General features: G+C 40.6%; 1 protein-coding gene across 2 annotated transcripts in view; it reads left to right on the forward strand.

Moving 5' to 3' along the window:
- Window positions 1-26,134, forward strand: part of MTHFSD (methenyltetrahydrofolate synthetase domain containing) — a 110,576-nt gene that overhangs the window by 64,037 nt on the left and 20,405 nt on the right. For both annotated transcript variants that reach the window (XM_053700910.1, XM_053700915.1), the window contains exon 5: window positions 21,017-21,107. In XM_053700910.1, coding sequence (XP_053556885.1) covers window positions 21,017-21,107 — 91 coding nt within the window. The remainder of the gene's footprint in view (window positions 1-21,016; window positions 21,108-26,134) is intronic.

The following is a 26,134-nucleotide window of genomic DNA, read 5'->3' on the forward strand; positions in this document are numbered from 1 at the left end:
CTTGGTGCTTTATTCTTATCGATTGAAACTGCCTTTTCTCGTCAATTTGTCCCTATTGCTGTTGGTGTCTTGCTCACTGGGAACTAAGATCAGCATCTCCTCGATTTTACAGTCAACCCGTTTGCTGCGGGTGAAAACTAATGCCAAAAAAGGGGGGGGGGGGGCTGGGCGCGGAGGGCTGGGTGGGGGAGGGAAAAAACAAACAAAAAAAAAAAAAACTGAAAGCTTAGTTTTTCTGTTGAGATGCGGGGCTTCTTCTTGCCCCAAATAAATAATGCACATGCTCTGTTGTATCTATCTATATCTTCCTTTTTAATTACTAGAGGTAAATTTTGGAGACGAAATAATATCTTCGGAAAGAGAATAGTTTTTATTAGTATGATTCGTGCTGATAATGACAAGTAATATATGTTCCATTTCCCTATTTCCAGTTGAATATTGTCAAACAGATCTTTGTAATTCAGCTGATACCAATCCGACGGATATCTCGCAATTTTGATCCCTAAGTAATTAATGTGCTGGACCTCTTTGAATATTGTGTTCTGACTCGTCTTTGTTTTGTTTAGCCATAGAATTTCGGATTTTGTGGGGTTTATTTTATAGCCTGTAAATGAGCTAAATTTCTGGATCATCAACAGGAGTTGCGGGACGCAGATATCTGTATCTTGTAGAAATAGTAAAATATCGTCTGCGTATAATGAAATCGTCATTTTTTTCTGTACCTATCTTTACTGGTGGTAATTTATCTCTGATATATATTGCCAGCGGTTCTAACGCGATTTCAAACAAAAGAGGGGAAAGAGGACACCCTTGGCGCGTTCCCCTTCCAAGTGTTATCGGTTTCAATAATTCCCCGTTGATTAATAACTGTGACTTCGGTTTCTTGTAGATCATCTTGACCAGGTCGAGCAGGGCACCAGAGAGGCCAAATTTCTCAAGAGTTGTAAAGAGATGATCCCATCCTATTGAGTCGAATGCCTTTTCGGCGTCTATTGTTACTATCGCTATATCCCGGTCCATCTTATTCTTTTTCTGCCCTGTGTGAACCCGCCCGACCTGGTAAAAATGGTCCACCATTGTCAGCACCCTTCTCATATTGCGTACCGAATTCCTACCTGGTATAAACCCGACCTGATCTGGATTTATTAAATCTGGTATTACTTTTTTTAATCTATCCGCTATTATAGACATTAACATCTTGTAGTCTTGGTTTAATAATGAGATAGGGCGATATGAGGTTAAGTTTGAAGCATCTTTCCCTTTTTTTTAGTATTAATGATATTATTGCATCTGAAAAATATGGGGATTTCATGTCTTTCTTGATATAATACCCATTATATAGTTTGGTAAGAGTCCCTACTAACAATTCTGAGATCATTTTATAGAATTCCGCAGAGAGACCGTCTGGTCCAGGTGATTTTCCTGTTTTGGCCTTTTGAATGGCTTTCAATACCTCGCCTTCCGAAATTTGTGCATTAACCTGCTGTAATGCTTCTGTGGGGATTTGGGGAATTTTAATCCGATCCCAGAATTGTTTCTTACACTCCTTATTTATGTCCTCCTTAGAGTATAGCTTTTGATAATATTGTGTAAATGCCTCTTTAATTGCTGAGGGGGTAGTGTGTGAATTTTCGCCGTTTTTGATTAAAGAGATTACATTTAGTTTCTTGCGAAATTTTGTTATTCCGACTTAACTTGATCATGTACGCCTTGATCTCCCTGCGCATGACTGCCTTACCTGCTTCCCATAAAGTCTCTGGTTTATCAGTATAATCCCTGTTAAATAAAATATATTCTTTCCATTTGTTCGAAACCCAATTAATAAATTTCGGATTATTAGCCATATATCCCGGGAATCTAAATGTGTTCGTCTTGTTACTTAACCTGTCAGGCGGTATGATCTTGAAACTAATTATTGCATGATCTGTCAATATAATCTCTTCAATGTGTGTCCTGTTTTCATATTTTAAGAGCTGTTCGTCTATTAGAAACATATCTATCCTAGAAAAACATCGGTGTGTCTTTGATTCACATGTATAGGTTCGATCATCTGGGTGCTGCAACCGCCAAATGTCGTTAACTTTGATCGTTTTTAGGAAATTCCTAAAGATCCTAGCATCCCGGTGATATGCTTGTCTGTGACTAGCCTTAAATCTATCACTATCTGGATATGGTGTTGTATTCATATCACCCGCTACAATTAAGTTCTGGCCTAGGTACGGTGTCAGCTCCTTTTGTATCAGCTGCCAAAATCTAGCTTCAAATGTGTTGGGTGCATATATGTTGCACAAGGTCCATATTCTTTCTTCCACTTTTATTTGCATAACAATGAATCTCCCTTTCTGATCTAATTTTACCTTTTAATATCTCATAATCCAAGCTCCTATTTAGTAATATCGCCACCCCTCGTTTACGTGATTCACACGGAGTTGCAATAACTTCCGCCAGCCAATTAGTTTTTAGTTTGTCTATTTCAGATGCTTTCAAGTGCAACTCTTGTAGAAATATCACGTCTGGTTTCTGCCTTTTTAGTAATTTAAAAATGTTCTTGCGTTTAATGGGGGAGGTGATCCCTCCCACATTCCAAGACACAAAATTAAGTGACACACTCATCTATTACACATAATAGTCTGTATTTACTAGCCATACTACTGCATAGTCCGAGAGGAGGAGAAAAAAAAAAAAAAAAGTAAGAAAAAAAAAGGGAAAGACCCCCCCCCACCCCCACACCCCTCCCTGTTTCAGTTTCTCTATTCGTCTTGTCTCTGCAATTGTGGTGATCTACTGGCACCCACCGCAAGTACATTATAGTTCTATGTTGTTTTCTGTACAGAACGCTTTCGCTTCTTCTACCGTATTTAGCGCCATGATTCCGTCCATGCCCAGCACCGGGATTTTGGCTGGATATCTCATTGTAGCTCTCAGCCCGGCTTTAATCAGCGCTGTGCAGTACGGAGCCATGGCACGCCTTTTAGCCGATGTCTCGACCGAGAAATCTTGAAAGATTAAAATTGGTTTGTCGCCTATCATAAGTGTTCTTGTTTTCCTGTAGTGATACATTATGTTGACCTTATCCTGGAAATTCAGGTATTTTATAATAATCACTCTTGGCCTAGTGTTACTCTCTCTGGGTTGCCTTAAAGGACCAATCCTGTGTGCTCTTTCAACCAGGAGCGGTCCGCATGCGGATTGCATCCCTAATAAATTAGGTAATGTGACGGCACCAAAGGTCAAAAAATCTTCCTGCCCATTTATTTCAGGAAGGCCAACTACGCATATAATACTCCTTCGTGACCTGTCTTCCAGGTCTTCTATCTTTGACTGCAGTGCATTAATTTTTTCAGTGTGCCTAGCTAATGTTGACTCCTGTAAATTTGTTTTGTCCTCTACCTCTGAGACCCTGCCCTCTACCTCTGTTAGCCTGATAGAAAATTGCCTAAATTTGTTAGATAAATCTGCAATCTCTTTTTTGACAATTTCGAATTGTGGCAAAATTAGGTCAGCCAGTTGATTTATTGTGAGCTGTGTTTCTATATTTCTCTCTGGGCTCTGTGTGTTGGATTCTATGCAAGTTTCACTTTGTACTTTCTGTCTTTTGTCTCTTTTTATCGGCATTGCTGGTGATTTGTTCTTCGCACTTGTAACGTATTTCTCCAACATAGGTGTGTCCGGTCCACGGCGTCATCCTTACTTGTGGGATATTCTCTTCCCCAACAGGAAATGGCAAAGAGCCCAGCAAAGCTGGTCACATGATCCCTCCTAGGCTCCGCCTTCCCCAGTCATTCTCTTTGCCGTTGTACAGGCAACATCTCCACGGAGATGGCTTAGAGTTTTTTGGTGTTTAAATGTAGTTTTTATTCTTCAATCAAGAGTTTGTTATTTTAAAATAGTGCTGGTATGTACTATTTACTCTGAAACAGAAAAGAGATGAAGATTTCTGTTTGTAAGAGGAAAATGATTTTAGTAACCGTTACTAAAATCGATGGCTGTTTCCACACAGGACTGTTGAGAGGAATTAACTTCAGTTGGGGGAAACAGTGAGCAGACTTTTGCTGCTTGAGGTATGACACATTTCTAACAAGACTTGGTAATGCTGGAAGCTGTCATTTTCCCTATGGGATCCGGTAAGCCATTTTTATTAAATAAGAATAAAGGGCTTCACAAGGGCTTTAAAGACTGGTAGACATTTTTCTGGGCTAAAACGATTGATTTATAAGCATTTTTAATACTTCATAGCTTTGAGGAGTTATTTTATTCTTGGGAATTATGTAAAATAACCGGCAGGCACTGTATTGGACACCTTTTTCACTGGGGGCCTTCTCTAATCATAGGCAGAGCCTCATTTTCGCGCCTCTATTGCGCAGTTGTTTTTGGGAAGCAAGGCATGCAGATGCATGTGTGAGGAGCTCAGATACATAGAAAAAGCTTACTGAAGGCGTCATTTGGTATCGTATTCCCCTTTGGGCTTGGTTGGGTCTCAGCAAAGCAGATACCAGGGACTGTATAGGGGTTAAATATTAAAACGGCTCCGGTTCCGTTATTTTAAGAGTTAAAGCTTTCAAATTTGGTGTGCAATACTTTTAAGGCTTTAAGACACTGTGGTGAAATTTTGGTGAATTTTGAACAATTCCTTCATACTTTTTCACATTTTCAGTAATAAAGTGTGTTCAGTTTAAAATTTAAAGTGACAGTAACGGTTTTATTTTAAAACTTTTTTGTAGTTTGTTATCAAGTTTATGCCTGTTTAACATGTCTGAACTATCAGATAGACTATGTTCTGTATGTGGGGAAGCCAAGGTTCCTTCTCATTTAAATAGATGTGATTTATGTGACACAAAATTTAGAGAAAATGATGCCCAAGATGATTCCTCAAGTGAGGGGAGTAAGCATGGTACTGCATCATCCCCTCCTTCGTCTACGCCAGTCTTGCCCACACAGGAGGCCCCTAGTACATCTAGTGCGCCAATACTCCTTACTATGCAACAATTAACGGCTGTAATGGATAATTCTATCAAAAACATTTTAGCCAAAATGCCCACTTATCAGCGAAAGCGCGACTGCTCTGTTTTAGAAAATACTGAAGAGCATGAGGACGCTGATGATATTGGTTCTGAAGTGCCCCTACACCAGTCTGAGGGGGCCAGGGAGGTTTTGTCTGAGGGAGAAATTTCAGATTCAGGGAAAATTTCTCAACAAGCTGAACCTGATGTGATTACATTCAAATTTAAATTGGAACATCTCCGCGCTCTGCTTAAGGAGGTGTTATCTACTCTGGATGATTGTGAGAATTTGGTCATTCCAGAGAAATTATGTAAGATGGACAAGTTCCTAGAGGTCCCGGGGCCCCCCGAAGCTTTTCCTATACCCAAGCGGGTGGCGGACATTGTAAACAAAGAATGGGAAAGGCCCGGCATACCTTTTGTCCCTCCCCCTATATTTAAGAAATTGTTTCCTATGGTCGACCCCAGAAAGGACTTATGGCAGACAGTCCCCAAGGTCGAGGGGGCGGTTTCTACTCTAAACAAACGCACTACTATCCCTATAGAAGATAGTTGTGCTTTCAAAGATCCTATGGATAAAAAATTAGAGGGTTTGCTTAAAAAGATGTTTGTTCAGCAAGGTTACCTTCTACAACCAATTTCATGCATTGTTCCTGTCACTACAGCAGCGTGTTTCTGGTTCGATGAACTAGAAAAGTCGCTCAATAAAGTTTCTTCTTATGAGGAGATTATGGACAGAATTCATGCTCTCAAATTGGCTAACTCTTTTACTTTAGACGCCACTTTGCAATTGGCTAGATTAGCGGCGAAAAATTCAGGATTTGCTATTGTGGCGCGCAGATCGCTTTGGCTAAAATCTTGGTCAGCGGATGCGTCTTCCAAGAACAAATTGCTTAACATACCTTTCAAGGGGAAAACGCTGTTTGGCCCTGACTTGAAAGAGATTATTTCTGATATCACTGGGGGTAAGGGCCACGCCCTTCCTCAGGATAGGTCTTTCAAGGCTAAAAATAAACCAAATTTTCGTCCCTTTCACAGAAACGGACCAGCCGCAAGTGCTACATCCTCTAAGCAAGAGGGTAATACTTCTCAAACCAAGCCAGCCTGGAGGCCAATGCAAGGCTGGAACAAAGGTAAGCAGGCCAAGAAACCTGCCACTGCTACCAAGACAGCATGAGATGTTGGCCCCCGATCCGGGACCGGATCTGGTGGGGGGCAGACTTTCTCTCTTCGCTCAGGCTTGGATTCAATTCAAGGAGCTTCCCCCAAGGGGGAGGTTCCACAGGTCTCAATTGTCTTCAGACCACATAAAAAGACAGGCATTCTTACATTGTGTAGAAGACCTGTTAAAAATGGGAGTGATTCATCCTGTTCCATTAGGAGAACAAGGGATGGGATTCTACTCCAATCTGTTCATAGTTCCCAAAAAAGAGGGAACATTCAGACCAATCTTAGATCTCAAGATCCTAAACAAGTTTCTCAAGGTTCCATCGTTCAAAATGGAAACCATTCGGACAATTCTTCCTTCCATCCAGGAAGGTCAATTCATGACCACGGTGGATTTAAAGGATGCGTATCTACATATTCCTATCCACAAGGAACATCATCGGTTCCTAAGGTTCGCCTTTCTGGACAAGCATTACCAGTTTGTGGCACTTCCATTCGGATTAGCCACTGCTCCAAGAATTTTCACAAAGGTACTAGGGTCCCTTCTAGCGGTGCTACGACCAAGGGGCATTGCAGTAGTACCTTACTTGGACGACATACTGATTCAAGCGTCGTCCCTACCACAAGCAAAGGCTCATACGGACATTGTCCTGGCCTTTCTCAGATCTCACGGGTGGAAAGTGAACGTAGAAAAAAGTTCTCTATCTCCGTCAACAAGAGTTCCCTTCTTGGGACCCGTAGCAAGGCGACTCTAGTAGATGCACTAGTAGCACCTTGGACCTTCAACCTAGCTTATGTATTCCCACCGTTTCCTCTCATCCCCAGGCTGGTAGCCAGGATCAATCAGGAGAGGGCATCGGTGATCTTGATAGCTCCTGCGTGGCCACGCAGGACTTGGTATGCAGACCTGGTGAATATGTCATCGGCTCCACCATGGAAGCTACCTTTGAGACAGGACCTTCTTGTTCAAGGTCCGTTCGAACATCCGAATCTGGTTTCACTCCAACTGACTGCTTGGAGATTGAACGCTTGATTTTATCAAAGCGAGGGTTCTCAGATTCTGTCATTGATACTCTTGTTCAGGCCAGAAAGCCTGTAACTAGAAAAATCTACCATAAAATATGGAAAAAATATATCTGTTGGTGTGAATCTAAAGGATTACCATGGAACAAGATAAAAATTCCTAAGATTCTATCCTTTCTTCAAGAAGGTTTGGAGAAAGGATTATCTGCAAGTTCTTTGAAGGGACAGATTTCTGCTTTATCTGTTTTACTTCACAAAAAGCTGGCGGCTGTGCCAGATGTTCAGGCTTTTGTTCAGGCTCTGGTTAGAATCAAGCCTGTTTACAAACCTTTGACTCCTCCTTGGAGTCTCAATTTAGTTCTTTCAGTTCTTCAGGGGGTTCCGTTTGAGCCCCTACATTCCGTCGATATCAAGTTATTATATTGGAAAGTTTTGTTTTTGGTTGCAATTTCTTCTGCTAGAAGAGTTTCAGAGTTATCTGCTCTGCAGTGTTCTCCTCCCTATCTGGTGTTCCATGCAGATAAGGTGGTTTTGCGTACTAAACCTGGTTTTCTTCCGAAAGTTGTTTCTAACAAAAACATTAACCAGGAGATAGTCGTGCCTTCTTTGTGTCCGAATCCAGTTTCAAAGAAGGAACGTTTGTTGCACAATTTGGATGTAGTTCGTGCTCTAAAATTCTATTTAGATGCTACAAAGGATTTCAGACAAACATCTTCCTTGTTTGTTGTTTATTCTGGTAAAAGGAGAGGTCAAAAAGCAACTTCTACCTCTCTATCTTTTTGGCTTAAAAGCATCATCAGATTGGCTTATGAGACTGCCGGACGGCAGCCTCCTGAAAGAATCACAGCTCATTCCACTAGGGCCGTGGCTTCCACATGGGCCTTTAAGAACGAGGCTTCTGTTGATCAGATATGTAAGGCAGCGACTTGGTCTTCACTGCACACTTTTACCAAATTTTACAAATTTGATACTTTTGCTTCTTCTGAGGCTATTTTTGGGAGAAAGGTTTTGCAAACCGTGGTGCCTTCCATCTAGGTGACCTGATTTGCTCCCTCCCATCATCCGTGTCCTAAAGCTTTGGTATTGGTTCCCACAAGTAAGGATGACGCCGTGGACCGGACACACCTATGTTGGAGAAAACAGAATTTATGTTTACCTGATAAATTACTTTCTCCAACGGTGTGTCCGGTCCACGGCCCGCCCTGGTTTTTTAATCAGGTCTGATGATTTATTTTCTTTAACTACAGTCACCACGGTATCATATGATTTCTCCTATGCAAATATTCCTCCTTTACGTCGGTCGAATGACTGGGGAAGGCGGAGCCTAGGAGGGATCATGTGACCAGCTTTGCTGGGCTCTTTGCCATTTCCTGTTGGGGAAGAGAATATCCCACAAGTAAGGATGACGCCGTGGACCGGACACACCGTTGGAGAAAGTAATTTATCAGGTAAACATAAATTCTGTTTTTTCCATTTGTGCGGTTCCTTTTTCCTTACAACCTAGTGTTACCCGGCCCCTTTGTGTAGATTGTGGTCCCTCTGTTATTTCTTCTCTATCGCTTTCCTCTTAATTTCTCAATTATTCTTGTGTTAAAAGCCTCACTGCGTTAGAAATTAATCTATTAGACTCTAACCCTGAATTGTTGTAATATGTAGACATTGCGGCTACCTTGTCTGTTCCCTAGCTGTACTTTGCCTCTGTAAAGTTACAGATGTGATACACGTATCACCCCTTCACATATCACATATATAACCATTGTCAGTTTCACATGCATCAAGAATAAGGAGTGTATTTCCACCTTCAACTGTAATCAGTAACTATGCACAATATTAAATACTCAGCAAGGTTCTATACATACATTAACCATTATGATTTTCACTTCTTTTTGTCCGCTTTCACAACTCAAATGCCTTAATAAGTGGAAAAAAAACCACGCAAAAAGTTCCCTCTGCTGTATTCCTTCTACCTAGACATACCTGTCCTGTTAATCAGTATATTATCCTACGCCTAGTGTCTCACATTTTTACAACATCAGAAGTATATAATGTATTTCAGTGTTGGACTATGTCAAGTTACTATTCCTAATGTAAAGTACTATTAGACTCTACTCCTAAGCTACCAATTTAGGCACTCATTGCAATAACTCTGTCTGCTTCCAAACTAAACTTTGCCCTTATGGGGTTAATCTTGTGGAGCGCCTGTAATCCCTTTACTGCTGTGACACTTATGTTTTTCAGTTCTCGGATGTCTTAGTAATCAGCATACATTATAAACCAGGCTACTATGCTATTATCCGCTAATGCTTAACATGCACAGCCTATTGCCTACTTTCTTGCACATGCTATCTAGTGTTTTGCAGTTCTCACAGTATGCAATGTATATCAGCCTTCCACTGGTAATTGTTCAAGCTAATAAATGATAAACACAGTTATTGTCCTGTTCCTTTAACGCCTTTAACTTATGCCAGGGCACTGCTTCCACCTCTAAATCTCTTAATTACAAGAAGTTTATCCCAAGTTTGGGTCCAAAAAAAAGGAAAAAAAAAAGAGGTTGTTTTATATTCCACACCCTCCTGCCCGATGAGTTTTAATTTATGGCACATTCACTTTTGTTGCATTGAGGTTAATTCCACACATACAGTACAGTCTATGCCTTAATCTCTGACAGTTCCTGTTGTTAGCGGCGTGCCCTCAAGCTGTGGACAGTCTGGCCTGATACTCGAGTCCCTTGAATCTCAGCCTTAGGTCTTTTATTTAAGCCGGTCCTGCTGTGTTAACCTGCACATCACAGTCTTTAGGTATTTTGTACTCTATATTATACAAGAGCAAATACATATAAAGAAGAAATGTCCTCTGTGGGTATAGGGGTTGTGGCCTGCCGTGTCTTAGATGTTTCCAGTGGCTACCGTGGTATGTCTGTGTGTAAACACTTATGCTCCGTATAACCAGCCTAGCTCAATGTGCATAAAAAATTACAGGCCTTGTCCCTGTGCAGCTTAGGCTTATTTAGCTCTCTAAAATTAACACACACCAGTTCTGGCTTCTGCCGCTCTTCAATTGTACACATGTGAGTCACTCTGTTATACACTTACCCCCCCATTTCTTCACGGCCGGTTTGAAAATCCCTTCTCAGCTTGCTTGCCCCACCAGGGGGGTCTCTGCTGCCTTTTGCCCTTGTCTCCTTGCACGCAATTCGGCTTTCACCGTGGCTCCTGCTCAGCCTCTCCTCTCCACACCGCGGTCCTGCAGTTATGACGTCACGTTGCCTTAGCGTCTTTCCGGCATGGGGGGATGTCAGTGCCGCCGGCAGTTCTGTTCCCTACGGTAGCCACCTCGTCATACTCCCCAGCAGACCGGTTCTCATGTAGCTCCTTTCCCTACCTCTCCACCGTCAGGTAGGTCCCAGCACTCTTATCTGTACCCCAGATTGGGGTGGCTGTGCCGTCCCGGCTCCTTCTTGGCAGGTGTATTTGTGGCCACTTTTTAAGGTGTTGTTAACTTCCTTACGCCACACTTTGTCTCCCCCAGGCTGGGTAAGTCTTTCGCCCCAGCAATAGGGCTCCGTGGCAGGGTGTTGGATCTTTACTTAGCTCCACATACGAGAGAGCTCAGCGTGAGTGCACCTTCCTCAACGCTCCACCCACAGGAAGTTCCGAAGAACGAGACCGAGAACACAAAATTGATGCCTTACAGTGCAGCTGCTTCTACATTTTTCCTAGTGTCTATTGGAAAATATGTTGTTTCTTTTGCAAGATGTACCGAGTCCACGGATTCATCCTAACTTGTGGGATATTGTCCTTCCTGACAGGAAGTAGCAAAGAGAGCACCACAGCAGAGCTGTCTATATAGCTCCCCCCTTAACTCCACCCCCAGTCATTCTCTTTGCTGGCTCTAAGCAGGAAGGGTAAAGAGAAGAGGTGTTAAACTGTTAGTTTTATTTTATCTTCACAAAGGTGCTAGGGTCCCTTCTGGCGGTCCTAAGGCCGAGGGGCATAGCAGTGGCGCCTTATCTAGACAACATCTTAATTCAAGCGTCGACTTTCCAACTTGCCAAGTCTCACACGGACTTAGTGTTGGCCTTTCTAAGATCTCATGGGTGGATGGTGAACGTGAAAAAGAGTTCTCTTATTCCTCTCACAAGAGTTTCATTCCTGGGAACTCTGATAGATTCGGTGGACATGAAAATATTTCTGACGGAGGTCAGGAAATCAAAGATTTTAACCACCTGCCGAGCTCTTCATTCCATTCCTCGGCCGTCAGTGGCTCTGTGTATAGAGGTAATCGGACTTATGGTAGCGGCAATGGACATGGTTCCGTTTGCTCGCTTGCATCTCAGACCAGTGCAACTATGCATGCTCAAACAGTGGAATGGGGATTATGCAGATTTATTTTCCTCAGATAAATCTGGATCAAGAGACCAGAGACTCTTCTTTGGTGGTTGTCACAGGACCACCTGTCCAGGGGAATGTGTTTCCGCAGGCCTGCGTGGGTTATTTTGACGACGGACGCCAGCCTACTGGGCTGGGGTGCAGTCTGGAATTCCCTGAAAGCACAGGGTTTGTGGACTCAGGAGGAGGCCCTCCTACCGATAAATATTCTGGAATTAAGAGCGATATTCAATGCTCTTCAGGCGTGACCTCAGCTGGCTTCGGCCAGATTCATCAGGTTTCAGTCGGACAACATCACGACTGTAGCTTATATCAATCATCAGGGGGGAACAAGGAGTTCCTTAGCGATGATAGAAGTTTCCAGGATAATCCGATGGGCAGAGACTCACTCTTGCCATTTATCAGCGATCTATATCCCAGGGGTGGAGAACTGGGAGGCAGATTTTCTAAGTCGTCAGACTTTTCATCCGGGGAGTGGGAGCTCCATCTGGAGGTGTTTGCTCAACTGGTTCAGCTATGGGGCACACCAGAATTGGATCTGATGGCGTCTCGTCAGAACGCCAAACCTCCTCGTTACGGATCCAGGTCAAAGGATCCTCAGGCAGTACTGATAGATGCTCTAGCAGTACCCTGGTCGTTCAACCTGGCTTATGTGTTTCCACCATTCCCTCTCCTTCCGCGTCTGATTGCCAGGATCAAACAGGAGAGAGCTTCAGTGATTTTGATAGCGCCTGCGTGGCCACGCAGGACTTGGTATGCAGACCTGGTGGACATGTCCTCTCTGCCACCATGGACTCTGCCACTGAGACGTGACCTTTTGATTCAAGGTCCATTCAAGCATCTAAATCTAATTTCTCTGCAACTGACTGCTTGGAGATTGAACGCTTGATTTGATCAAAGCGGGGTTTCTCTGAGTCGGTCATAGATACCTTGATTCAGGCTCGAAAGCCTGTCACCAGGAAGATCTATCATAAGATATGGTGTAAGTATCTTTTTTGGTGTGAATCCAAAGGCTACTCATGGAGTAAGATCAAGATTCCTAGGATTTTGTCTTTTCTCCAAGAAGGATTGGAGAAAGGATTGTCTGCTAGTTCCTTAAAGGGACAGATATCTGCTTTGTCTATTCTGTTGCACAAGCGTCTGGCAGATGTCCCAGACGTTCGGGCTTTTTGTCAGGCTTTAGTTAGAATTAAGCCTGTGTTTAAACCTGTTGCTCCGCCATGGAGTCTCAATTTATTTCTTAAAGTTCTTCAGGGGGTTCTGTTTGAACCCATGCATTCCATAGATATTAAGCTTCTATCTTGGAAAGTTCTGTTTCTAGTTGCTATCTCTTCAGCTCGAAGAGTTTCTGAACTATCTGCATTACAATGTGACTCGCCTTATCTTGTTTTCCATGCTGATAAGGTGGTTTTGCGTACCAAACCTGGGTTCCTCCCTAAGGTTGTTTCTAACAGGAATATCAATCAGGAAATTGTTGTTCCTTCTCTGTGTCCTAATCCTTCTTCTAAGAAGGACCGTCTGTTGCACAACTTGGACGTGGTTCGTGCCTTGAAGTTTTATTTGCAGGCAACCAAAGATTTTCGCCAATCATCTTCTTTGTTTGTTGTCTATGCTGGAAAGCGTAGAGGTCAAAAGGCTACGGCTACCTCTCTTTCCTTTTGGCTGAAAAGCATCATCCGTTTGGCTTATGAGACTGCTGGACAGCAGCCTCCTGAAAGAATTACAGCTCACTCCACTAGAGCGGTGGCTTACACATGGGCTTTTAAAAATGATGCTTCTGTTGAACAGATTTGTAAGGCTGCGACTTGGTCTTCACTTCATACCTTTTCCAAATTTTCCAAATTTGATACTTTTGCTTCTTCTGAGGCTATTTTTGGGAGAAAGGTTTTGCAAGCAGTGGTGCCTTCCGTTTAGGTTCCTGTCTTGTCCCTCCCTTCATCTGTGTCCTAAAGCTTTGGTATTGGTATCCCACAAGTTAGGATTAATCCGTGGACTCTTACCTGATAAATTTCTTTCTTTTGCGATGTACCGAGTCCACGGCCCGCCCTGTCTATTCAAGACAGACAGTATTTTTTATGTAAACTTCAGTCACCTCTGCACCTTATAGTTTCTCCTTTTCTTCCTTGGTCTTCGGTCGAATGACTGGGGGGTGGAGTTAAGGGGGGAGCTATATAGACAGCTCTGCTGTGGTGCTCTCTTTGCTACTTCCTGTCAGGAAGGACAATATCCCACAAGTTAGGATGAATCCGTGGACTCGGTACCAAACTGGTTTGCGTACCAAACCTGGATTCCTTCCTAAGGTTGTTCCTAATAGGAATATCAATCAGGAAATTGTTGTTCCTTCACTGTGTCCTAATCCTTCATCAAAGAAGGAACGTCTGTTGCACAATCTGGATGTGGTTCGTGCTTTAAAGTTCTACTTACAAGCAACTAAAGATTTCCGTTTACTCTGGTAAGCGGAGAGGTCAAAAGGCTACGGCTACCTCTCTTTCTTTTTGGCTGAAAAGCATCATCCGTTTGGCTTATGAGACTGCTGGCCAGCAGCCTCCTGAAAGGATTACTGCTCATTCTACTAGAGCAGTGGCTTCCACATGGGCTTTTAAAAATGAGGCTTCTGTTGAACAGATTTGTAAGGCGGCGACTTGGTCTTCGCTTCATACTTTTTCCAAATTTTCCAAATTCGATACTTTTGCTTCTTCAGAGGCTATTTTTGGGAGAAGGGTTCTACAAGCAGTGGTGCCTTCCGTTTAAGGTACCTGTCTTGTCCCTCCCTTCATCCGTGTCCTAAAGCTTTGGTATTGGTATCCCACAAGTATGGCTGAATCCGTGGACTCGATACATCTTACAAGAGAAAACAGAATTTATGCTTACCTGATAAATTTATTTATCTTGTGATGTATCGAGTCCACGGCCCGCCCTGTCTGTTTAAGACAGGTAGTGTATTTTTATTTTAAAAACTTCAGTCACCTCTGCACCCTATACTTTCTCCTTTTTCTTCCTAGCCTTTGGTCGAATGACTGGGGGGGGGTGGAGCTAAGGGAGGAGCTATATAGACAGCTCTGCTGTGGGTGCTTTCTTTGCCGCTTCCTGTTAGGAAGGCGAATATCCCACAAGTATGGATGAATCTGTGGACTCGATACATCACAAGAGAAAGAAATTTATCAGGTAAGCATAAATTCTGTTTTTTGCAGTATAGCACCAGTTTATAGAAGATTGTATGCAACATCTATATGTAAATGATTCATTCACATTGCTCCCGTTTTATAAAAATTAACCACAAACTAATACTACAAAAAAACATAAGATTTGTCCAAAGTAGTAAATACATACAGAGTTTCTTCACATATTTGTATGAATGAATTCTCTCTGTCAGTTTTGTATATGTCTGTGCTGATGGATCATGAGAGTAAAAATTGAGATCAGGGAATGAATACAGTGTTAATTACTATATCCCCATTTTCACTGGTATTTGCTTTATTTTTGCACATAAACATGTTATATTGAATGCTTCAGACACTAATGATCGCTGTGTCCTACTTAGCTAAATTAATGTTTCTCCAACATAGGTGTGTCCGGTCCACGGCGTCATCCTTACTTGTGGGATATTCTCCTCCCCAACAGGAAATGGCAAAGAGCCCAGCAAAGATGGTCACATGATCCCTCCTAGGCTCCGCCTACCCCAGTCATTCTCTTTGCCGTTGTACAGGCAACATCTCCACGGAGATGGCTTAGAGTTTTTTAGTGTTTAACTGTAGTTTTTCATTATTCAATCAAGAGTTTGTTATTTTCAAATAGTGCTGGTACGTACTATTTACTCAGAAACAGAAAAGAGATGAAGAATTCTGTTTGTATGAGGAAAATGATTTTAGCAACCGTAACTAAAATCCATGGCTGTTCCACACAGGACTGTTGAGAGCAATTAACTTCAGTTGGGGGAACAGAGTGCAGTCTCTTACTGCTTGAGGTATGACACATTCTAACAAGACGATGTAATGCTGGAAGCTGTCATTTTCCCTATGGGATCCGGTAAGCCATGTTTATTACGATTGTAAATAAGGGCTTCACAAGGGCTTATTTAAACTGTAGACTTTTTCTGGGCTAAATCGATTGATTATTAACACATATTTAGCCTTGAGGAATCATTTTATCTGGGTATTTTGATATAATAATATCGGCAGGCACTGTTTTAGACACCTTATTCTTTAGGGGCTTTCCCAAAGCATAGGCAGAGTCTCATTTTCGCGCCGGTGTTGCGCACTTGTTTTTGAGAGGCATGGCATGCAGTCGCATGTGAGAGGAGCTCTGATACTTATAAAAGACTTCTGAAGGCGTCATTTGGTATCGTATTCCCCTTTGGGTTTGGTTGGGTCTCAGCAAAGCAGATACCAGGGACTGTAAAGGGGTTTAAAGCTTAAAACGGCTCCGGTTCCGTTATTTTAAGGGTTAAAGCTTCCAAAATTGGTGTGCAATATTTTCAAAGCTTTAAGACGCTGTGGTGAAAATTTGGTGAATTTTGAACAATTCCTTCATGTTTTTTCGCAATTGCAGTAATAAAGTGTGTTCAGTTTAAAATTTAAAGTGACAGTAACGGTTTTATTTTAAAACGTTTTTTGTACTTTCTGATCAAGTTTATGCCTGTTTAACATGTCTGAGCTACCAGATAGACTGTGTTCTGAATGTGGGGAAGCCAGAATTCCTATTCATTTAAATAAATGTGATTTATGTGATAATGACAATGATGCCCAAGATGATTCCTCAAGTGAGGGGAGTAAGCATGGTACTGCATCATTCCCTCCTTCGTCTACACGAGTCTTGCCCACTCAGGAGGCCCCTAGTACATCTAGCGCGCCAATACTCCTTACTATGCAACAATTAACGGCTGTAATGGATAATTCTGTCAAAAACATTTTAGCCAAAATGAACCCTTGTCAGCGTAAGCGTGGCTGCTCTGTTTTAGTTACTGAAGAGCATGACGACGCTGATATTAATATCTCTGAAGGGCCCCTAACCCAATCTGAGGGGGCCAGGGAGGTTTTGTCTGAGGGAGAAATTACTGATTTAGGGAACATTTCTCAGCAGGCTGAATCTGATGTGATTACATTTAAATTTAAATTGGAACATCTCCGCATTTTGCTTAAGGAGGTATTATCCACTCTGGATGATTGTGAAAATTTAGTCATCCCAGAGAAACTATGTAAAATGGACAAGTTCTTAGAGGTGCCGGGACTCCCAGAAGCTTTTCCTATACCCAAGCGGGTGGCGGACATTGTTAATAAAGAATGGGAAAGGCCCGGTATTCCTTTCGTCCCTCCCCCCATATTTAAAAAATTGTTTCCTATGGTCGACCCTAGAAAGGACTTATGGCAGTCAGTCCCCAAGGTCGAGGGAGCGGTTTCTACTTTAAACAAACGCACCACTATTCCCATAGAGGATAGTTGTGCTTTCAAAGATCCTATGGATAAAAAATTAGAAGGTTTGCTTAAAAAGATGTTTGTTCAGCAGGGTTACCTTCTACAACCCATTTCATGCATTGTCCCTGTCACTACTGCCGCATATTTCTGGTTTGATGAACTGCTTAAGGTGCTCGATAGTGACTCTCCTCCTTATGAGGAGATTATGGACAGAATCAATGCTCTCAAATTGGCTAATTCTTTCACTCTAGACGCCTCTTTGCAATTGGCTAAGTTAGCGGCTAAGAACTCTGGGTTTGCTATTGTGGCGCGCAGAGCGCTTTGGTTGAAATCTTGGTCGGCTGATGCGTCTTCCAAGAACAAGCTACTAAACATTCCTTTCAAGGGGAAAACGTTGTTTGGTCCTGACTTGAAAGAGATTATCTCTGATATCACTGGGGGTAAGGGCCACGCCCTTCCTCAGGATCGGCCTTTCAAGGCAAAAAATAGACCTAATTTTCGTCCCTTTCGTAAAAACGGACCAGCCCAAGGTGCTACGTCCTCTAAGCAAGAGGGTAATACTTCTCAGGCCAAGCCAGCTTGGAGACCAATGCAAGGCTGGAACAAGGGAAAGCAGGCCAAGAAACCTGCCACTGCTACCAAGACAGCATGAAATATTGGCCCCCGATCCGGGACCGGATCTGGTGGGGGGCAGACTCTCTCTCTTCGCTCAGGCTTGGGCAAGAGATGTTCTGGATCCTTGGGCGCTAGAAATAGTCTCCCAGGGTTATCTTCTGGAATTCAAGGGACTTCCCCCAAGGGGGAGGTTCCACAGGTCGCAGTTGTCTTCAGACCACATAAAAAGACAGGCGTTCTTACATTGTGTAGAAGACCTGTTAAAAATGGGAGTGATTCATCCTGTTCCATTAAGAGAACAAGGGATGGGGTTCTACTCCAATCTGTTCATAGTTCCCAAAAAAGAGGGAACGTTCAGACCAATCCTAGATCTCAAGATCTTAAACAAATTTCTCAAGGTCCCATCGTTCAAGATGGAAACCATTCGAACTATCCTTCCTTCCATCCAGGAAGGTCAATTCATGACCACGGTGGATTTAAAGGATGCGTATCTACATATTCCTATCCACATGGAACATCATCGGTTCCTAAGGTTTGCATTCCTGGACAAACATTACCAGTTCGTGGCGCTTCCTTTCGGATTAGCCACTGCTCCAAGGATTTTCACAAAGGTACTAGGGTCCCTTCTAGCGGTGCTAAGACCAAGGGGCATTGCAGTAGTACCTTACCTGGACGACATTCTGATTCAAGCGTCGTCCCTTCCTCAAGCAAAGGCTCACACGGACATTGTCCTGGCCTTTCTCAGATCTCACGGCTGGAAAGTGAACGTGGAAAAGAGTTCTCTATCCCCGTCAACAAGGGTTCCCTTCTTGGGAACAATTATAGACTCCTTAGAAATGAGGATCTTTCTAACAGAGGCCAGAAAAACAAAGCTTCTGGACTCTTGTCGGATACTTCATTCCGTTCCTCTTCCTTCCATAGCTCAGTGCATGGAAGTGATCGGGTTGATGGTGGCGGCGATGGACATAGTTCCTTTTGCGCGCATTCATCTAAGACCATTACAACTGTGCATGCTCAGTCAGTGGAATGGGGACTATACAGACTTGTCTCCGAAGATACAAGTAAATCAGAGGACCAGAGACTCACTCCGTTGGTGGCTGTCCCTGGACAATCTGTCTCAAGGGATGATGTTCCACAGACCAGAGTGGGTCATTGTCACGACCGACGCCAGTCTGATAGGCTGGGGCGCGGTCTGGGGATCCCTGAAAGCTCAGGGTCTTTGGTCTCGGGAAGAATCTCTTCTACCGATAAATATTCTGGAACTGAGAGCGATATTCAATGCGCTCCAGGCCTGGCCCCAGCTTGCGAGGACCAGGTTCATTCGGTTTCAATCAGACAACATGACGACTGTTGCGTACATCAACCATCAGGGGGGAACAAGGAGTTCCCTAGCGATGGAAGAAGTAACCAAAATTATTCTTTGGGCGGAGTCTCACTCCTGCCACCTGTCTGCTATCCACATCCCAGGAGTGGAAAATTGGGAAGCGGATTTTCTGAGTCGGCAGACATTGCATCCGGGGGAGTGGGAACTCCATCCGGAAATCTTTGCCCAAGTCACTCACCTGTGGGGCATTCCAGACATGGATCTGATGGCCTCTCGTCAGAACTTCAAAGTTCCTTGCTACGGGGCCAGATCCAGGGATCCCAAGGCGGCTCTAGTGGATGCACTAGTAGCACCTTGGACCTTCAAACTAGCTTATGTGTTCCCGCCATTTCCTCTCATCCCCAGGCTGATAGCCAGGATCAAGCAGGAGAGGGCGTCGGTGATCTTGATAGCTCCTGCGTGGCCACGCAGGACTTGGTATGCAGATCTGGTGAATATGTCATCGGCTCCACCTTGGAAGCTACCTTTGAGACGAGACCTTCTTGTTCAGGGTCCGTTCGAACATCCGAATCTGGTTTCACTCCAGCTGACTGCGTGGAGATTGAACGCTTGATTTTATCGAAGCGAGGATTCTCAGATTCTGTGATCGATACTCTTGTTCAGGCCAGAAAGCCTGTGACTAGAAAGATTTACCACAAAATTTGGAAAAAATATATCTGTTGGTGTGAATCTAAAGGATTCCCTTGGGACAAGGTTAAGATTCCTAGGATTCTATCCTTCCTTCAAGAAGGATTGGAAAAAGGATTATCGGCAAGTTCCCTGAAGGGACAGATTTCTGCCTTGTCGGTATTACTTCACAAAAAGCTGGCAGCTGTGCCAGATGTTCAAGCCTTTGTTCAGGCTCTGGTTAGAATCAAGCCTGTTTACAAACCTTTGACTCCTCCTTGGAGTCTCAATTTAGTTCTTTCAGTTCTTCAGGGGGTTCCGTTTGAACCCTTACATTCCGTTGATATTAAGTTATTATCTTGGAAAGTTTTGTTTTTAGTTGCGATTTCTTCTGCTAGAAGAGTCTCAGAATTATCTGCTCTGCAGTGTTCTCCTCCTTATCTGGTGTTCCATGCAGATAAGGTGGTTTTACGTACTAAACCTGGTTTTCTTCCAAAAGTTGTTTCTAACAAAAACATTAACCAGGAGATTATCGTACCTTCTCTGTGTCCAAAACCAGTTTCAAAGAAGGAACGTTTGTTGCACAATTTGGATGTTGTTCGCGCTCTAAAATTCTATTTAGATGCTACAAAGGATTTTAGACAAACATCTTCCTTGTTTGTTGTTTATTCAGGTAAAAGGAGAGGTCAAAAAGCAACTTCTACCTCTCTCTCTTTTTGGATTAAAAGCATCATCAGATTGGCTTACGAGACTGCCGGACGGCAGCCTCCCGAAAGAATCACAGCTCATTCCACTAGGGCTGTGGCTTCCACATGGGCCTTCAAGAACGAGGCTTCTGTTGATCAGATATGTAGGGCAGCGACTTGGTCTTCACTGCACACTTTTACCAAATTTTACAAGTTTGATACTTTTGCTTCTTCTGAGGCTATTTTTGGGAGAAAGGTTTTGCAAGCCGTGGTGCCTTCCATTTAGGTGACCTGATTTGCTCCCTCCCTTCATCCGTGTCCTAAAGCTTTGGTATTGGTTCCCACAAGTAAGGATGACGCCGTGGACCGGACACACCTATGTTGGAGAAAACAGAATTTATGTTTACCTGATAAATTTCTTTCTCCAACGGTGTGTCCGGTCCACGGCCCGCCCTGGTTTTTTTAATCAGGTCTGATATTTTATTTTCTTTAACTACAGTCACCACGGTACCATATGGTTTCTCCTATGCAAATATTCCTCCTTAACGTCGGTCGAATGACTGGGGTAGGCGGAGCCTAGGAGGGATCATGTGACCAGCTTTGCTGGGCTCTTTGCCATTTCCTGTTGGGGAGGAGAATATCCCACAAGTAAGGATGACGCCGTGGACCGGACACACCGTTGGAGAAAGAAATTTATCAGGTAAACATAAATTCTGTTTTTTTGTATTTTCTGCAGGGTGTAAAGGATTACAGTGTCCCTTTGGGTTTGGATGCCAAAGTCCATGTGGACCTTGTGGTTGTGGGTTCAGTTGCTGTATCAGAACAAGGTAAAGACAAAAGATGGCATTAAGCCAGGACACACCTGTTTGACCTGGATAGACACTGTTTTTTCTAAGAGAAAAGAATCTAAAGAAACATAAAATAAAAAAGATACTATAGGTAATGAGAGTGGCGCTCATTAGATAATAAGCTGGGATGGATTCTAAACTACAAATTGATATGTTACAAATGTACACTTTAATACAATAAATCAATTTATAAAACCAATATTTCAAAATATCTTATATATTATTTAAACTGATAAAACAAACAAACAATTGTGGCAACAATATAATATATTTTATAAAATCCAAAATGGAAATAGCATTTTTTTTTTAGATTGTCTACAATCAACTTTTTTAAAAAGAATTTGTGTGCTGATATCTACCTTGCTATAAAGATCGGTAGAAAACGGTCTAGCAGATATATCAAGTAGTCTGCAATTCTGTTATTAACATAATATCCACCTTACTACAGGATGTATATACAATTGTATCAATAAAGCTAAATCAATGTACTGTATTAATCTGATGTCAAGTGATATAAACAGTACCGTTCACCATATATATCAATTGTGACGTTCACCCTAAATAAGGGAATCGGTATGATTCAAAAGTACTATGATCTACAGTAGTATATGATTATTGCGCACACTTACTTAAAAAGAGATTTTAATCCCCAATGATATGAAATGTTGAATTCCTAAGTATTCAGTTGAAAGTATGAAAGTTTTTATACCTTACTCTCTGAATTGTGGGTAACTGAACCTTCCGGGAGTTTTCAGTTTGTTAATGTGGGGGCTGATAATCACAGCCGTGTATTTTACTCACATGCTCCACGGTAACCTATCAGAAAGTCGGATCCTTCTTTCTTAACTAATTTTTCAAATATTTCTAGGAATTTACCCTTTTTTGTGTCGGGACAAAGTTAGATTTGTTTTTTAGCTCCGTATGTATATACTGATTGTTTTTTAAATTTTGTTGTTCTAGAGATCTTTCCAAGGGATTTTTTTTAAAATATCTCCTTAATGTTATTTCCTCACAAATTGATTTATATTAATCCATAGTTTGAAATGTATTCATTCTACAATTTGGGGCAAAAGATAGCCCTTTGATTAAAACTGAGGTTTGTTCTTTACTTAGGTTAAAGGGACAGTCTAGTATAAATTAATCTTTAATTATTTAGATAGGACTTTTAATTTTAATCAACTTTCCAATTTACTTTTATCATAAAATTTGCTTTTTTCTCTTGGTATTCTTAGTTTAAACTAAACATAGGTAGGCTCATATGCTAATTTCTAAGCCTTTGAGGGCTGCCTCTTATCACATGCTTTTTAAATCTCTATTCATGACAAAGAGACAGAAAGTACACATGGGCCATATAGATAACACTGTGTTCAGGCACAGGGGGTTATTTAAGATTTAGCACAAAACAATGCTAAATTTAAGACAATAGATAATAAACAGTCACAGTCATGTGATCAGGGGGCTGGAAGAAGGTTCCTAGATACCAGGTAATCACAGAGGTAAAAAGTATATTAATATAACGGTGTTGGTTATGCAAAACTGGGGAATGGGTAATAAAGGGATGATCTATCTTTTAAAACAATAACAATTCTATGGTAGACTGTCCCTTTTGACCTTACTCAAATTGAAAATCCCTTTTGTTTGATATACTCCTGTATTTTGTTTCCTAGTTGTTCTTCCTCTCCCTCTTCCTCCTCTAACATTCTTTTTCCTCTTTTTAACCAATCTTTGAATTTGATTGGTGTGCTTTTCTTGTTCCCCAAGATGTTTCTGCTCTTGGGGAACCTGACTCTAAAAAAGGTTGATCACAATTTTCCTCTCTTAATCCATCTAAGATCTCAAATCTATTACTATTATTGTGACCTCTTTGGTACTGATTATGTTCCTCAAATGTATCATTTGTGTGAGTATTTCTTCTATTGTTTTTATTATATGTTTCTAATTGAAATTCTCTATTAGGATTATATTCCTCGTTTTTTCTTGGGAACCATCCTCTTGAGTTTGTATTAGTTTTATAATGAGTCTCCCTTTTCATATTTTGATAATGTGTCCTATATCCTTTTTGCTCTTCTGATATATTGTGAAATGACTTTGCAAGAAAAAAATGAGGAATATAATCCCAATAGAGAATTTCAATTAGACACATATAATAAAAACAACAGAAGAAATACTCTTACAAATGATACATTTGAAGAACATAATCAGCACCAAAGAGGTCACAATAATAGTAATAGATTTGAGATCTTAGATGGATTAAGAGAGGAAAATCAAATTCAAACAAAGATTAGTTAAGAAGAGGAGGGAGAGGGAGAGGAAGAACAACTAGGAAACAAAAGACAGAAGTAGATCAAACAAAAAGGATTTTCAGTTTGAGTAAGATTAACCTAAGTAAAGAACAAACATCAGTTTTAAACAAAGGGCTATCTTCTGCCCCAAATTGTAGAATGAATACATTTCAAACTATGATTAAAATAAATCAATTTGTGAGGAAATTAACATTAGAGATATTTAAAAAAAAAATCCCTTGGAAAGATCACTAGAACAAAATTTCAAAAACAATCAGTATTTACATACAGAGCTAAAAAACAAATCTAACTTTGTCCCGACACAAGAAAAGGGTAAATTCCTAGAATATTTGAAAAAATTAGTTAAGGAAGAAGTTCAAAATTTTGATTAAAAAAATAACAAAAAAAGATATACACAAAATCTCACAAGAAAAGAAAATGACACCCTTAAAGACTTGAAAAATAACCCAGATATAATCATAAAATCTGCGGGTAAGGGTGGAGGGTTGGTTATTTTAAATACTGAAGACTATTTGGAAGAAGCTTACAGACTTCTAAATGACAAGAGTACATATATAAGATTAACTAAAAATCCAGTTTGGGAACAAACTAGAAAATAAGACAAAATATTACACTTTGCTAATAGAGAAAATATAATTAATAACAAAGAATTTTAGTTCCTAAAAAAACATAGACCCAAAAACACCTATTTTTTATTACCTCCCCAAAATACATAAGTCCCTGGAAAAACTACATGGAAGGCCAATTATATCAGGCATAAATTCACTCACATCAAATTTATCAAAATATGTAGATAATTTTCTGCAAAAATATGTGGAAGAACTACCATCCTTCCTAAAATATTCTACACAACTGATTAATATCTTACAAAAAATAGAATGGCAAGAAAATTTCATATTTGCTACTTGTGATGTTAATTCATTATATTCAAATATGATACATTCACTAGGTATAGGAGCTGTGAAATTCTATCTACATGGAGATAAGAGCCTACCTACAGTACAAGCAGATTTTCTATTAGAGTGTATTTTATTCATTTTAGAAAATAATTATTTTAGCTTTAATGCTGAATTTTTTTTCTTCAGATCAAAGGAACAGCGATGGGCACGAGGTTTGCACCCAGCTATGCAAATTTGTTTATGGGACTTTTTGAATAACAACCTATTATAGACTCCAGCTGGGGTGAAAACCTCATGCTTTTCAAACGTTTCATCGATTATATTTTTATTATTTGGAGGGGAGGGCAAGAATTTTTTTATATTTTTTTATGGAAGACCTCAATACTAATGATTGGGGCATCTCTTTTACTCATGAAACAAACAATACAAACATCAATTTCCTGGATCTCACTATAGAGAGAACAGAAACGAGTCTAAAAACAAAAACATTTTTCAAAAAGGTAGACTCAAACGATTATATACACTCTACAAGTTACCATTTGAAACAGTGGAAATTAAATATCCCCAAGGGTCAGTTCCTCCGGTTAAGAAAAAACTGCTGAACAGTAGAAGATTATCTAGATCAGGCTAATGTTTTAGAAAGCAAATTTATAGAAAAGGGATAAAGCCCAGAATTAATAATAGAAGCAAAAAATGATGCAGAGAAAAAAAAGATAGAATTGAAATACTATCCAGAGAAGAAAAGATTAATATGAATAAATCAATTTCTACATTAGACACTACAAATAAATTTGATACTGCATTCATTACACAATATAACTGATTACAGATTGATTGATACAATTTTAAATAAACACTGGCATTTTATATAAAAAAAAAAAAGATCCTATCCTTAGTGAAATTGTAGAAGATAGAAAAACTAAAACTTTAAAAAATGTACTGGCCCCGAGTGAATTTAAAAATTAATAAAAAGAATGGTCACTATATTGATCTAAAAGGCTTGTAAATTCAGTACAAAATGTAAAACAGGGAGCTCTAACCAAACAGATTTTAAATATAAGATTAGAGACATAATCAGATGTACTGACAGTAATATTGTCTATCTGTTCCAATGCCTATGCAAACAACAGTACTTGGGACAAACTGGACAACCCCTACATGATAGAATTAGACAACATCTATTAAATATTGACTGGGTATATGAAGTCCATTTATTATCAAAACACTTTAAAGACCATCGTAACCAGAAAACAGATGGTTTCTTATATTGGTGCCTAAAAAAAAGTTACCAATCATAGAGGTAGTAATAAAAGTAGAGATCTTTTGTATAGTGAAGCAGAGCTTATAGTAAATTTTAATTCTCTAACTCCAAGAGGGTCAAATGCGGAATTTGATTTAAATCCCTTCGTTTAAAATGAATAAGATCATTATAAATTTCTATACATATCTCTATAGATCATCAGGTTAGAAATAGAATAATAATAAAAATTCTGTTCACAAAAACTAGAGATAATTATATACTGCGTATATATATATATATATATATATATATATATATATATATATATATATATATATATATATATATATATATATATATATATATAATTATGAAATAAACGCTCTACCTAAATATATATTTTATATATAGAACAACCCATATTATCAGAATTTTTATATAAAATACCCTAACACTAATTTCTCAAATGGATTTGTTGTATGTGTTCACTTTAATATAGTGAAAAAAACAGTGTTGCTGGAAAAAAAAATTTTTAAAGATATTATTTATAAAGAATGTATTTTA

Source organism: Bombina bombina, chromosome 1, assembly GCF_027579735.1.
Source record: "Bombina bombina isolate aBomBom1 chromosome 1, aBomBom1.pri, whole genome shotgun sequence".
Lineage (NCBI taxonomy): Eukaryota > Metazoa > Chordata > Amphibia > Anura > Bombinatoridae > Bombina > Bombina bombina.